The sequence below is a fragment of the Enhydra lutris genome, unplaced genomic scaffold (assembly GCF_002288905.1).
Source record: "Enhydra lutris kenyoni isolate GAN:26980312 unplaced genomic scaffold, ASM228890v2 scaffoldscaffold12, whole genome shotgun sequence".
NCBI lineage: Eukaryota > Metazoa > Chordata > Mammalia > Carnivora > Mustelidae > Enhydra > Enhydra lutris.
The window spans coordinates 71,203,492-71,218,052 of record NW_019154096.1 but is presented as its reverse complement, the minus strand read 5'-3'; the positions used below and the strand labels follow the sequence as shown (position 1 = coordinate 71,218,052).

The window sequence follows — 14,561 nt, the reverse complement described above, 5'->3', positions numbered from 1 at the left end:
AGATTGAGTGGCTCGATCTTGAAAGTTCATGTGTCCTGTTTTCTGGCATCATGGGCGGTATCGCATCGTGTCTCAGACCCACCTTTCCTGCTGGACCACTTTGGGAGGCAAGGACTAGCCTGGATGTTCAGGGAATAGTTTGTGAAATTACAGTCCTCACATACATCTTTTACGGGTCTCGTTACAAGTGGTAATGCTCAGGTCTGGTCTGTGCCTTAAGAGAATAAGCTGGTGTTTCCCAAAGTATATCCCTTTGGAACCCTAGTCCAGAATAATTCTGTGCCAAGAAGGAGTTGTATTTTGAAAATGAATTTGAGAAATACCTCCTCCTATGACCCTTTCTCAGAGACTTACAGCGTTCATCCGTAAGCATAATACAAACTCTGCAGCATTCAGTGATAAAACATCTGTTTAATTTTGGCTTTTCCCAGGGTTTTCCAAACTTACTGACCATACGACCCTTTTTAAAATCCAGCATTTATTCGCATCCTGTTGCCCACGCTTTGAAAATCCCTGCAATGGGCTGATCTGGTTGACCTGACTTTTGTCTTGCCTTTTAAGTCAAGTCCTTCCATCACAGATGGGAAGGGCATTCTCAGGTCATATTTTAGCAGCTGACTAGCTGATGACCTCACACTTTACCATCCCTAGACGTTTCCCCGAGCGGAGCAATCCTGTGATGTCATTACAAGCTTGGCTGCCAGGAAATAAGGCTGCTTACGTATGCCCTGTAGTGAAACAGACTTTCTCGCTCTGAAAGTTGCAATTTCAAATGCTGATTTTTGAAATGGATCCAGGTTGAGGGTTTTGAAAGGTTCAGAGTTTCTACTTCAGCAGGGAAAGCATAACTTAATTAGTCCTTGCCTCCCCTAGGTGCACGTATCTTAATGGGTTATCTGGCAGCTAATAAGTAGACGTGCATGTCCATTTTTTTTTTCTCGAGTGATTTTTATTACCTCAAGCGGGTGTTTAAGTGATGAATGTTTCTGAAGAGCTAGAGACTTAGTTCTTGGGAAGATCAGGATTGACAAAGTTCAGGTTAATTGCTGAACTAGAGAGAATTGATAGCGAGGCAGCTCTATCAAGAGTTTTGCTCCTGGAGTGGCTTTTTCTCTGGAGTGCAGAGAGACAAAAGGCTCTCTTTCTTTCTTTCTTTCTTAAAGACTTTATTTATTTATTTGACAGACAGAGATCACAAGTAGGTAGAGAGGCAGGGAGAGGGCGGGGGCGGGAATCAGGCTCCCCACTGAGCAGAGAGTCCCATGGGGGACTCGATCCCAGGACCCTGAGATCATGACCTGAGCCGAAGGCAGAGGCTTTAACCCACTGCGTCACCCAGGCGCCCTGACAAGGCAGTTTCCTATTTTGGTTTCATTCCTGTTGAGACCCGCAGGTACTCATACTCTGTGTCAGGGAGAAAGGCAATGTTTTTGGAACTAGCCAGGGAAAATGAAGGAACTTGGCCTGAGATTCCATACTCCTTTTGTGGTTAACCTGCTGATAATTAACAGTTCACCGTCACCTTTGGTCTAACTGAGATTTTTACTTGGTAGAGATTATATCTAAGTTGGTAAATGTTGTGTTGCAGTTTCCAGGAATTGAAAATAATAGTAATAATAATAATAATACCCAGAGCACACAGCCTTCCTGAATTTTTTAACATTCTTTCATAATGAAAACCTCACCCTAAATTGGTTTGGGTGTTTTATCACAAAAGCCAGGGATAGTGTTCTGTTTCGGAAGGTTGGGTTGAATTATCTCTTTCTTGGCCTCCCCTGTGGTCAGCCAGCACAACCAGTAGGTGGAGGGTTTTCTTTTGAAGGCAGATTCTAGGAACTCCCATGGGGCAGCTGGTCTCCCAGTAGACTCAGGCATTTCAAAGGAGGGTCACTTGCCTGGCTCGTTTTAATGTGTTTCTTATCAAATGCCTCACTGGTCAGCAAGTTGTTGTTTTTAATGAGATTCTCAAATAAAGCCCGCCAACCCCATAACCACGCGCTCACTTATGTCTCTGTATTTTGTTATATTTGTTTTCTCTGAGTTTATTCAAAACTGAAAACAGATGAACCTCAGTCTACTGGGAGGACGGGGTTGGAGCTCAGAGACATCCTCCCACCCCCACCCCAGTCAGGGTCAAAGCATTCAAATGTCCTGATTAGTGATATTTTTAAAGGCCCTAATTATAGACTTAAGACAGAGGCCTTAGTGGGGCTTTAGGGAGTTTGTGAGACTTAATCTAGGAGCTGAAACAGGCTGTGTTTTTTTATTTTTGCATCAATAAAAATACAGTTGGCAGTCATCAGCGTCCACAGCTCACATAAATCTTGAACTTTTGACTTAATTACCATGGGAGAGTTCAAAGGGCAGCGGGGAGGGGTTGAAAGAGCATTGCCCAGGGAGCTGGAGGCCTGGGTCTTGCCTCAGCCCGGCCTTGGCCATGCAACCTAGATCGGATCACTTGACCTTTCTGGGTGACATTGATCAGATCTGCTGTTGGACCAGATGGTCACTGAGGCCTATTGGTGCAGTGGTAATATGACTCCCTGTTTTTCCTTTAAACTGCTGGACTGTGTTCTCTTTTTGATTTCAGAAAGAGAGGAGACCATAAAGCGTAGATGTCCATGTTGGCATACATACTGGGGCATGTAAGGGCTTCTTTGGGAGCAGCCCATGTTTTCAATGGCACAGTCAAAAGAAACCCTCTAATCCGACCGTGTGTTGACACGATCGATATCTGCCTGGAATACCTGCACAGAATGTTAGGACGGGGAGGGACCTTACCAGAACATTCAGTTCAGCTCCTTCATTTTATAGCTCGAGCTTTTAGCAGTTGTCCATCTTGTACATTTATCCATCTGTCTGTCAGTCCGTCCTTCCATCCATCCATCCATCCATCTGTCCATTCAATAAACACTTGAGTGCCTACTCTATGCGCTGAAGACGACTCAGGCTGGACCCCCCCCCAGGTGCTGTACTCTGACTGGTCAGCAGACACCGAAGGGGATACATTTCACAATGGAGCCATCCTGGTGATGGAAACACGTACATGACAGAGAGGAGGCCCAACGAAGGGTATGATGGATGTTCAGTGCTGGATGGAGGTGGTAGGTGGAAGGAACGTTGAAGGAAGTTTCTGCGGGATTCTACATCTCTGTTTAACCAGCACATCTTAAGAGGATACTGCCCTATTAAAGTAAAATTCTATTAGCATTTTCACTAATACCCAGTAACTGTTTCAGGGTGGAAAATGATACTGAGTATTGGTATCGTATTCCTTGATGGAATGCCAAGCCTTGATTCCTTTACTTATTTTTTTCCATGGGTTTCACTCTTCCTTTAAGCTCATTGTTCGTATTTCGTGACTAAGAGAGCATCATTCTTTCGCTACATGTTACATCAGAAGATCTGAGAATGTCAGAGCAGAAGGGACCCACCTGTCCTATAGGTCAACTTATTTACCTCTGATTTAGTAGAATTTGTTTCTCTGTGCTGTCCGAGATTTATATCACCATTCCTTTTCTATGGATTGACTTTAAACTCACTCCTACACAAGTTTCATCTTTTATAAAATTGTTGAGGAGATGTTTGCACTGAACACCTACTGCATGCAAGGGCCATCTCGCTTTTGTGAACTGTTAATTTGTTCAGTGAGTTCCTTCTGCAAATGAGGGTTAACACTGTTCACCAGCCATGGTTTGAAAAAAGGAGCCTGGTCCTGGTCTCTCACCAGCTCATTGTTGTTCTTGGGGTGTGTGTGTGTTGGGGGGAGGTGGGAGGAGGTGGCTAGCATTTCCACGTATCCAGACTGCAAAAATGGCAGGAAACATCGAATACAAATTTCGCGGAGGACACGAGGCTGCTGATGAAGAAAGCGCAGTGAGGGCTAATTCTACAGTCTCAGTATTTTTCTAGACCTTCCAGGTTCTTCAGTCTCCACATAAAACTAGTTTATTTCAGGAGGAACCATTATAAAATAATAACTCCTCCCCTCCAGCATCATGCTCATTAAAAAATTTTTTTTAATGCGTGAGCTCAAAATCTTAGAGGAAAGCCTTGTCACAGAAGCGTGTTGTCCTGTGTGATGTGAGTGGGACTGGGCAGAGCGTTGGGGTGGCCTAGCACTGCCCCCACAGAGAACCCGGAAAACTTGGCTCAACGGCTTTTCCGTCAAGTCATGGTTTTCGGGCATTTGGGAAAAGAGTGTTGCCGATGGAGGTTTCAAGCCCGAGCCGTGTAGGTGATGGGTTTCTACTCGGTTGATGAGATCTTACAGTGCCCCGCCCACCTGGCATCTCTGTGACTTCAGGTGACAAGCCGGGTGCCCCTGGGCTTCGTGGCCGTGCGTTTCTTTTGCACGAGCAGATTTTATAGGTGCAGTTTTAACGATTGAAATTTTACCCCAGGGAAGTGGCTTCCTGCCAGAAATTCCAGCAAAATTCTTTGCACTCTTGTCCTTAAATCATTCCTTAGGTGCCAAGACAAAGGTGCTGGCTGCCAGGGTGCTGTTGCCACAGGCCAGGCCCGTACGGGCTCCTGCGGTCTGGGGCGATCCCTGTGTGGGTTCTTGCCTCCCCGACAGCTTCGCTCCGTGAGAGGGGAACGCAGCAATGTTCCCAGGTCCTTCCACTAAATCCTACTTTTTAGCATTTTAGGGAACATAAAAATCCTGCCTCATGGAATTGAAACACATATCTGTTGGTTCCTTTTATATGGAAAAAAAAAAAAAAAGACATTCCAGAGGACCAGCTCAGCCCTAATTGATGCTATCTCAAAGAGTTACTACATTAATATTTAGCTAATTCATATGAATAGGCCATTGTGTTTACTTAAACAAATGACACGAGTATGGACACCTGACAGCATGAGGTATGCTTTTCATTTAGGTCAGATTTATAAAAGTCTTTGTGTAGTGACAAAGCTCATTATTTATTTTGTGCTCTTAATGGTTTCTTTTTAGTGGCTGTGGCTGTGGTTGGATTTTTCTAAGTAGAAGCTTTTAAAATGAAAGATTATTGAAATTGTTCCAGTAGATGCCAGGCCCTGGGAGTCTTGTGACGAATAGCAATCGAGCAGTCCCTGGTGAGCCCTCAGAAGAATGGGTGTGTTTATGGGTATTTGACACCCAGAGCCAAATGGTTACCAAGTTGCCTACTCATTGCAGATAAAACTGGTTTCAAGAGGAATGTGCGCAGCCCCGTTGGTATTCCCTTGGCTCTCCCCCTGCCCCTGCTCTGGCCTTTCTTTCTCTGGCACACAGGACCGACCACCTCGGCTCTGCCTTGTCTGCACGGTCTTGGCATGGTGTAGACACCATCCACATCGACGCTGATGCTTAGATAAACAAGGATAAAGAAGATTCGGCATGCCCTTGTTAAGAAATCTCAGCTCCACCTTTTATAGTCAGGTTTTAAGAGCAAGGGTGAGGCAAAACGGGGTAGGTGTTTTGAATGCACTTTTCCCCATTCCTCAGTCTGCCATGGGAGTCTGGCTGTTAAGGGAAGGGGATTGTTACCCCCTCCCCGGAGCAGGCTGTGCCGTCCACAGAATAGAGGAGACTTGTAAATCCGCATCAGAGACAAAACCCCTGCCTGGACCCGTTTGTTTCTGGTTTGTGAAATGTGTGTGCTGCTGCTCAGGCTAACTAACCCTCATCAGCAGTAAACACGTTATGAATCAGGCTTCTAGCATTTCAGTGTTCTAGAATGTTCTAGAATGTACAAGGCTCCCTGTTGATGGATGCTTTAGGGAAATTTCGGCTACCAGTTTGCTAAGACAGAAACACAAACGTGAAAAGTTGAATAGCTATACGAGATTTCAGTGGAATTTTTGGGCCGTCATGGAGAAGGCAACGAGCGTGCCTCTGTCAAGGGCTGGCTGTCCTGGACTCCGGTCTTGAATATCGGAGTGGCCGAAAGTATGGATTCTGACCCCTTGGAGAAGCTGGTTCTTACCAGCCTTGGAGAGTAGGGGCAAAGACAGTGGGCTCAGGAATCAGAGTGCCTTGGCTCAAACCTGCCCGCACCTCTTCCTAACTTTGTAGCTTCTCTGTGCCTCAGTTTCCCTGTCTGTGCACAAGGATTATAATAATGCCTTTCTTATCAGATTGGTGTCAGGATTAATATGCTAAACATGTAAGAGTTTTTAGAGCTCTGTTTGGCAAATAAGAGGCCCTCAGTCAGCAGTGCTGACTGTTGGCAGGCATGAAGAATTTACGGTGGTATTCTGGGTCGATGCTGCAGTTCTTACTTAGATAAAATGTCCTTCGTTTGGGAATTTAAAAAGTTATCTTGTGAGTTTAAAGAATCACTTGTATCCATGACTTTGCAGGTCATTTAGAGGGCTCACCTTCATAGAACATGTAATCGATAGCCTCCTGTTAAGATTTTCCTGTTTAGAGACGGTGGTAGAATTATGGCATTCACAAACCACTGAAAAATCATTGCTCATTTAAAAAAAATTTAAACGTAATTAGTGATAGGGCTTTTTGGTTTGTCATAAAATGTCCTGGGAATTTAATGATACCTTCCTGAACGATTTCTCATCTTAGGATGGTAAATTCTATTATTGATTGTCCCTTACAGCTTCAGTGGCTAAGTTGACCTGGCTTCAAGCACACCTTGTGTGTGTATGCGATCACTTGCTAGGTGTGGTGATCCAAAAGGATACATTTTGGTGGACTCAGCTGTTGTTATCTATGTGTTGACACTGTCTATGTAAAGTCGCATTTCAAAACATGATTCGCTGTGAATTTATACTCTGGGCCTGGGAACAAGGGTGAGAAGGTACCTTAGATACTTTTCCCCTGTTAAGAGACACAAACTACCAATTAGTCTCTCTCCAGGGACTTCTGCTAGGCCATCTGCTAGACTTCAGAAAATTTTTTTCCTAATATAAATATTACCCGAAGATTTTTGAGCATGTCAGCTCGCTCACATACAAAGTAACATTATCTTCCCCGCTATGGAAATGAAGCTCTCCTTCTCTGTACATTGTAATCTTGTTTTCCACCCCAGGAGCTCCGTACTGGACCAACACAGAAAAGATGGAAAAGCGACTTCATGCTGTCCCCGCAGCCAATACTGTAAAGTTCCGCTGTCCAGCTGGGGGGAGTCCAGCACCAACGATGCGCTGGCTGAAGAACGGAAAGGAGTTTAAGCAGGAACATCGCATTGGAGGCTATAAGGTAGAAGGAAATTTTCAAAATGCTCTGTTTCTTAAGTTTTTATGAATCTCTGTCTCTTTTTTTAAAAGATTTTATTTGACAGAGAGAGAGACAGCGGGAGAGGGAACCCAAACAGGGGGAGTGGGAGAGGGACAAGCAGGCTCCCTGCTGAACAGGGAGCCCAGGGCGGGGCTCGATCCCAGGACCCGTGTGGATCATGACCTGAGCCGAAGGCAGACGCTTAACCGACTGAGCCACCCAGGTGCCCCTCACGGTGGATATTTTAAAACCGTTTTCCTGGACTCGAGTGTACTTTAAAAGCATAGCCCCCATTTGCATTGTTCTTTGTGCGAGAAGAGTTTAATAACAGAAGGGTAGAAAGTTGAGTCTGTTTTCTACATGCTTTATAGTCCATAAAACTGAACGTGAAGCAGAATTGGAGAAGCGTGAGTATACTTGCCCTGTTTGAGCAGGATGTGTGAGTATGGATGGACTTGGCCTAGACGCTGGGTATGAAATAGTGTGTATGCGGACAGGATGCTTCCGTGGTGACGGGATCTCTGTCCTCCATCTGCCAGGCTCTGGAGAGCCCATCACAGAAGGTATAGTCTCCTCACACTGGGGGAGGTGGACCTTGACAGCCATCTCCCTAAAGAGGCGTGGAAATGCCCGTTCAAGCATCTTGTTCATCCAGTCAGCGATGGGGATGACATCCTTGGGGGCAGGCCCATCTGAGGTGCTGGACAGAGCACAACCCCAGCTCACCTCACGCTGGTTCCTCGTGTGGTAGGGAAGGTAGACCAGAAAGCCGTTATCTGAGTAGGCCGAAGTCAGAAGAGCATGTTGTCCTGTGGGCGTGTGGGGAGAGAGGGTGTTGGCTCTTCCAGAGGTGACAGATTACAGAGGTCAGGAAGGGATCCTGGGCTGAGTTTGAAGGAAGGATGTCTCAGGAAGAGAAATGGAGTCTCTACATCATTTACCCTGGGAAGGGAGGCCTTGAGGAACATAGTATGTGAGGAGGGCATAAGGAATTTGACTGACATTCTTTGATGCGTTTGGAAAACATGAGTCGGTGTATTAGTTACCTATTACTGTGTAACAAATTCCCCCAAGGCGCAGTCGCTTTAAACAACATTTATTATCTCACAGTTTTCGGGTGTGGCTTAGTTGGGCCTTCCACGGGGAGGTCTCTCATAGTACTAAGATTTCAGTTTTGTCTGGAGTCTCATTTGTGGGGTCGGTTGGGGGAAGGACCTGCTCCCGGTCTCATTCCCATGGTTGTTGGACTCTCTTCTTTGTAGGCTGTTGGGCTGAGGGCCTCAGTTCCTCGCTGGCTGTGGGCTGGAGGCTGTCCTCAGTTGCTTGTCCCGTGGGCCTCTTTGTGTGGTAGCTGTCACCCCTCAGGGAGGGGAGACCAGAAGAGGTAGCACGTGAAGAAGGCAGGAGTCACAGCCTTTGGTAACCTAATGGAAGTGACCTCCAAGCACTTTGGCTGTTTTCTGTTACTCAGCAGATCATTAGGGAGGAGATGAATTCCCCAAGGGCATGGACATCGGGAGACCCGGGATCAGCGGGAGCCGTCTGAGCAGCCTGCAGGGGGACGCTCTCACCCGGACCCCAGGTTCCAAAGAACCAGGTCAAAGAGAATTTCTTGGTGGATGGACTTTCCTGCTGTAGGTGTGTCCACAGCACTGATGACACGTAAGAGGGCGTGTGAGCCCTGACCTCATCGCTGCTGTGGTTCAGGGGGCCTCCTCCACCATAAAGTACCCTGGAGCCCTTTTCTGAAATACCCTACCTGGTTCTTATCTTTATTATTATTTAAAAAAAAGAAAAGATTTTATTTATTTATTTGACAGAGATCACAAGTAGGCAGAGAGGCAGGCAGAGAAAGGAGGAAGCAGGCTCCCCGCTGAGCAGAGAGCCCGATGTGGGGCTCGATCCCAGGACCCTGGGATCATGACCTGGGCCGAAGGCAGAGGCTTTAACCCACTGAGCCACCCAGGCACCCCCAGTTCTCATCTTTAAAAGGGTTGTTTTCTTCTTCAAAAATGGCTGACTTTTGTTTTACCATTTAAAAACATTCAGAAGCCAAAACCCAGAGGGCAACGGGGAAAGCCTAGGAGTAAATTTCTAAGCGCAGACATGGGGCAGTTGGCGTGTGTGACAGGTGTGAGGTACGTTTGCTGCCAGGTGGGTGCCTCGGAAGCTGTGGAAAGAGACACACGTGGCCCGTCTTCTACGACTCCTTGTTGGCGGGAGCAGGAGGCAGGAGGCTGCTTTGTCTCTTTGCTCTGAGATTGGTGCTTAACCCAGGTGCCATGAGAGGGGGAGGCTGGCTTGCTTTCTTTGTAAAAGACTGTAAGACGGAGATTTACGTAGGTGGTTGCTGCTTGGAAAGGAGGACTTAAAACCACTCCAGTTGTGGCCCTGGGGATGGTTCTAACCACCAGATGCTTCTCGGGAACATAATCGATGTCTTTCCGATGATTTCATTTCAATACAACCGGAGTGTCGGAGCGGTGGTCAGAATCCTGGCTGTTAACAAGTTTCCTCATTTAAGTCAGCCTTGGAAAAAAGTAGAAAGAATTGATGAGCCTCCAGAAACTCCTGGTCTCAAAATAAATAGGACCAACATCATTATTATGGGTAAGGAGCTTTTTGCAAATCTGAATTAGTGATTATAAATGCGCTTAAAGACTAAGGGCGCCTGATGAGGAAATGCTGCTTGATTTTCAGCAGGTGCAGTTCAGTGTAAATTACCGAGGGCCGCATTCTGCTAACTGGAGAACGCCTGGGTTCCACAAGCAAAGTGGAACCTTGTGCAGGGGACCTTTCTTTTGCCTGTGCGTGCGGAGGCACAGATGACCAAAGGATTTTTGTTGTTTTGAGTTGGAGCCATTTCTGGAGTGAAAGAGGATGGGAATTTGAGTGCAGGGGAATGAAAATATGAAGTATATTTTGCTATAGGCGTGCCTGGCTGGGCGTGTCAGCACCGCATGTAACTCTTGATCTCGGGGGTGTGAGTTCTAGTCCCATTCTGAGTGTAGAGATTAATTAAGAAAGAGGATCTGAAAAAAAGATAAAGTGATTTTTGCTATTAAAAAAAGGGCAAAGAAGGGAGAGTATTGTACCTTTGGGACGTGGTTTGCTGGCTGGCGGTGATGAGTGCGCGTTGGACTCTCTCCGGAGAAGAGTCCGTGGCCGTGCCTGGGCACCCTGGGGTGTGGCGGGGGTGTCACTCCATCAAATGTGAAGGTGGTCCACCTGGGTTTAGTAAGGAGTTTTCACAGCAGTTGTGGTGCTGGACATTGATTTGGGGGAGACCATTTGCTCAGGAATTCCTTCCAGCCAGCCCCAGGGGCTTCTGGGACTTGAAAGGGAAAGAGATCTCTCATCTCCTGGGAAGACATAGTTACCTAGAGCATAAGCCTTGCTAATGATGTGTGAGGTTCACCCCAGGCCCCAGGTCATGAAGTCCTGGGGGGGTCACAGAGCCCAACAGCCCCACCTCTACCACGAGTCCAAGCTTTCTGGCTGGTGCAGGCCTTCTCAGGGCCCTGAACAGGGCAGAGTCAGGAGCGTGGTTGCTACGGATGGGTTTTCTTTCTTACCTGCAGAGACTTTTAAAAGAATTCTGCTTCTCCAACATTCTGCCTGAGGGAACCCTCCACCCCCCCAAAGCAGAGATCCCTTTGACGCGTGGATAGCCTGATGTCCAAATGTCCCTCTCCGCTGACTCCCATCCCTTTGCTACTTTATTTAACGAAGAAGCAAAGTGTCAAGTTTTCCAAGATGTATTTTTCCAGAAAGCAAGACTTGAAAGTTTCCGCAAACAAGTGTCTGTTATTTCTGTGATTTTTTTTTTTTTTTCCTTCATAAACCTCATTCCATAAACCATGGTTGCTCTGTCTGCCTTGCTCAGCTGTCGCTCTAGCTCTTTCTACCTGTTTATGGATCAGGCATTTTGGCCCTTGTCCACTGTGTTATAGCTTGTTTTGAAATGGTGGCCAGTGAAGGGAGAAGGAAAAAAACCCAAAACAAAATCAAAGAGAATTATGAAATGGGACAGAAAGCTCATTTTAATTAAAATGACCAACAAAGCCCTTCGGTATTCTGCGGGTGGGTCTTACTTACCAAAGAACTCATGCTGAGCCTTCCTTAGGTGATTTAAGAGTCATATTATTGTTTTTCTTAGTATGTGGGCACAGGCTGGGTGGATGTTATTATTTATGGTGATAAAGGTTGACTTGAAGCGTAACTACATCTCCCTAATTGTCCTCCCGCCTGGGCTTTTTCATCAGTCTTGACTGTGGGCAAGTTGTTGAAACTCTTCTTTTAGGTCATCTGTCCTTAAAATGGAGTTTGGATGGATAGTCTTGAACATCTGATTCCTTCCAACTGTGATTTAGTAGCATAACCACCAACTATTTTTTATCATAAACAATAGCACAGATATTTTTTTTTTTTTTAGAACGAGGTTACCTATAAGGCTAGATATTTCAAAGGGCTCTGAACAATAATTACAATTTAATGCAGAAAAGCAAGAAGATTGAGGTAATTAAGAGACCACCTCAGTTCCTGACTCATTCCTAGGTAATGACTCAGGCATAGAGGGGAAGAGTATTCTTAAAAACTGCCTTTCATGCCATTTAATAACTGCTTAAGAACCAAGAGAGATCACAGGGTCCAGCCCTCCCTCAGTCTGGGCCTGGGACGGCACAAGAGGGCGTGGCTTCAGGCCTCCTGAGGGTGAGAACGCCCGTGGACCCTAGGCAGGGTGAAGTGTCACCGGATCTGGACTGTCCGTTTCCTTGTATGTTTCAGGACCAAGAAAACATGAGGAAAAATCTGTTTTCTCATAATCCCGGCTAAACTGGTGGTTTTGCTGGGTAGGTTCACTTTCCAGGTTACTTAGCTGTCCTGTTAATGATGTTTGATTAAATGTTATGCCTAATCCCAAAGTACGTTTCTTGGGAAAAATCACGACTGATGTCCTTATGTTTATATTTATATTTGGTTGAGCTCTTTCTCAGCCCAGGCATTGTAGTGTTCAGCCCAGCTCGGGCCATCTGGGATGAGTCAGCAGGTGTAGGTCAGCCAACCTGTGTCGTGACTGCACTGGGCACCTCCCGCCCGCCATGACCCTGAGTCCCCTGCACCACCCGAAGAGGGGGACGCTGTTATTTTGTCCCTTTTATAGATGACACTTGTCATGTGGCTCCTTGGTGGCGAAGCTGCCTTATTTGGACCCAGGTAGTTTTCCTCCAAGGTTCATGCTCTTCCTAAACTGCTTTCTTCAAAGGCGGTTCTATGTCTTTATAAAAAACACTGTGTTAACTTAGAAACATGGAGGTAGTAGAGGCATCCCAGGAAGATGTATCAGTCAGCCCAGGGTATACTGTTGAGAGCAAAGTTGGCCGTATGATACATGACCAGTGTGGGATTTTTCAAATTGTGGTAAAATATACAGAATATAACATATGTCATTTATTTTTCCTCTCCCCAAACAGAAACTGTGTATCTGTTAAGCAATAATTTTCCTTTCCTCTTTCCCCCTCTTCCCATGCCCTGGTAACCTCCAGTCTTTCTACCTCTGAATTTGCCTGTTGTAGGCATTTCGTGTAAGTGGAATCACAGGATAATTGTCCTTCTACCTGGGTTCAGGTGTGTTGTAGCAAGAATCAGACCTTTATTGCTTTTTAGGGCTGGATACTATCCCATTATATGGATAGGTCCCATATTGTGTAGCTGCTCCTCTGTCGATGGGCCCTTGGGATGTTTCCACCTTTTGGTTCTTGTGCATGAAGCAACTTCAAACATGCATGAGCAAGTATTTAAGTCCTTGCTTGCGACTCCTTAGGGCATATACCTGGCAGTGCGATTGCTGGGTCATCTGATGGTTCTTCATTCAGCTTTTTGAAGAAGGTCATGAGATCTTAAAAAAGAGTGAAATTCAGAAGACAGTGATCCTGCTGGCAGTCTGCCCCCAGAGCACCTTTCTGAGCCCCTTCGGGCGTCTGAGGACGGCCTTCCATGTTGTAATCCTCTCCTCCCTGCTCTGGGAGATCCACGCATCGTTCACGGAGTGGAGGAAAGAGTTGTAGTTGTGCGCTAGGTGGGATCAGAGCTCGCCTCGCCCTGTTCTCTGGACACCTCCTGAAAAGCAAACTTCTGGAGTTCAAGCATTGATCAGGCATTTGCCTCCACATCTGCGTGGTGATAAGCAGCTGTGAGTGCCACAGCCCTTGACACGGGTGAGCTCTCTTTGTGCACACCTCCAGAGGTCTGGCTTAGAGACCCCAGGAACCTGCTGGAAAATGGGGTCTGGAATGGGATCATAAGAAGGCTCTATGTGTCCCAGTGACAGCTGGGTTAATGGCGAGTTGCAGTTCACGGGCTGCCTTTATGAAGGCCAGGGTTCGAAGGGGTTGCTGCCTTTGTCCATAAACTAGGCCTGACACGGGTGGAAGGAAGTGCTGGGGTATTTGCCATCACACGGGCACAGTGTTCATTGACTTGGCATCGAGCAAAACTTTCCATCCAGCTTCTGGATGTTTATTCTGCTTGTTATCGAACACCTAGCTGTTTGGAAATGTCCAGAATTTTTTTTTTTTTTTTCTTTCTGCAATGTGGAAACCAAACATCCAGGTGACAGCCTGGGTCTTTGGCCTTTCACCTTTCCCCCGGGTGTTTTGATATCATAACAAACTAAATCTGCATTCCCAGTTGTCGCCTGAAGATAGCTGAGGGTTTCCACATGCCTCTTGGAAGACTTAGGTAGCAGAGGAATTCTGAGAAAACCTGTCTGGGCCACCTTTGGTCTTTGTGACCAGGGGCGTGGAATGTTTGTGGAATCCACCTTTTTTGTAGTAAAAGAGTTGAGGCCATTAGCTTCAACCTGCTTTGTTTCAGTATTGAAATGTTATTTTTACAAGTCTTTAGTGAACATAGTTTTGAAGCCTCATGCTCTCTAATTCTGTTCCTTGGCAGATGAAAAAATCATGATGAATTCCGCAAAGATTTGGCCTCAGGCAGGAATGAGGAGAAAGGATGGTGCGTGTGTCTGCTGGTGCAGGATTTCTGTCCTCCCTGGCCATGTCGCTCAGTCTGCCAGAGGCTTACAGTCCCTGTGGTTTTGTCACAGAGCTGCTCCCGCTGAAGGGGGAGGCAGGGGGAGTGGTCAGTTTTTGGGTGCCATATCTGGGTTAAATTTGAAAAGTGAAAATGAGAAAAAAGTTAGCAACATGCATAACCCCAGCACCTAATTATATACAGTGGACTGCTAACAATTTAGTACAGTTTTGTTCTGATTTCAGCTATGTTTATACAGTTGTGCTTACAGATTCAGGGTGATACCATAGGCATCTGCAGGGCTGTGTGTGTGTGTGTGTGTGTG

The 14,561-nt window shown here is 46.3% G+C and overlaps 1 protein-coding gene across 3 annotated transcripts in view; it reads left to right on the top strand.

Annotated features, from left to right (window-relative positions):
• LOC111144712 (fibroblast growth factor receptor 2) overlaps positions 1–14,561 on the top strand; it is a 98,429-nt gene that overhangs the window by 27,025 nt on the left and 56,843 nt on the right. For all 3 annotated transcript variants that reach the window (XM_022499149.1, XM_022499147.1, XM_022499148.1), the window contains one exon: positions 7,014–7,183. In XM_022499149.1, coding sequence (XP_022354857.1) covers positions 7,014–7,183 — 170 coding nt within the window. The remainder of the gene's footprint in view (positions 1–7,013; positions 7,184–14,561) is intronic.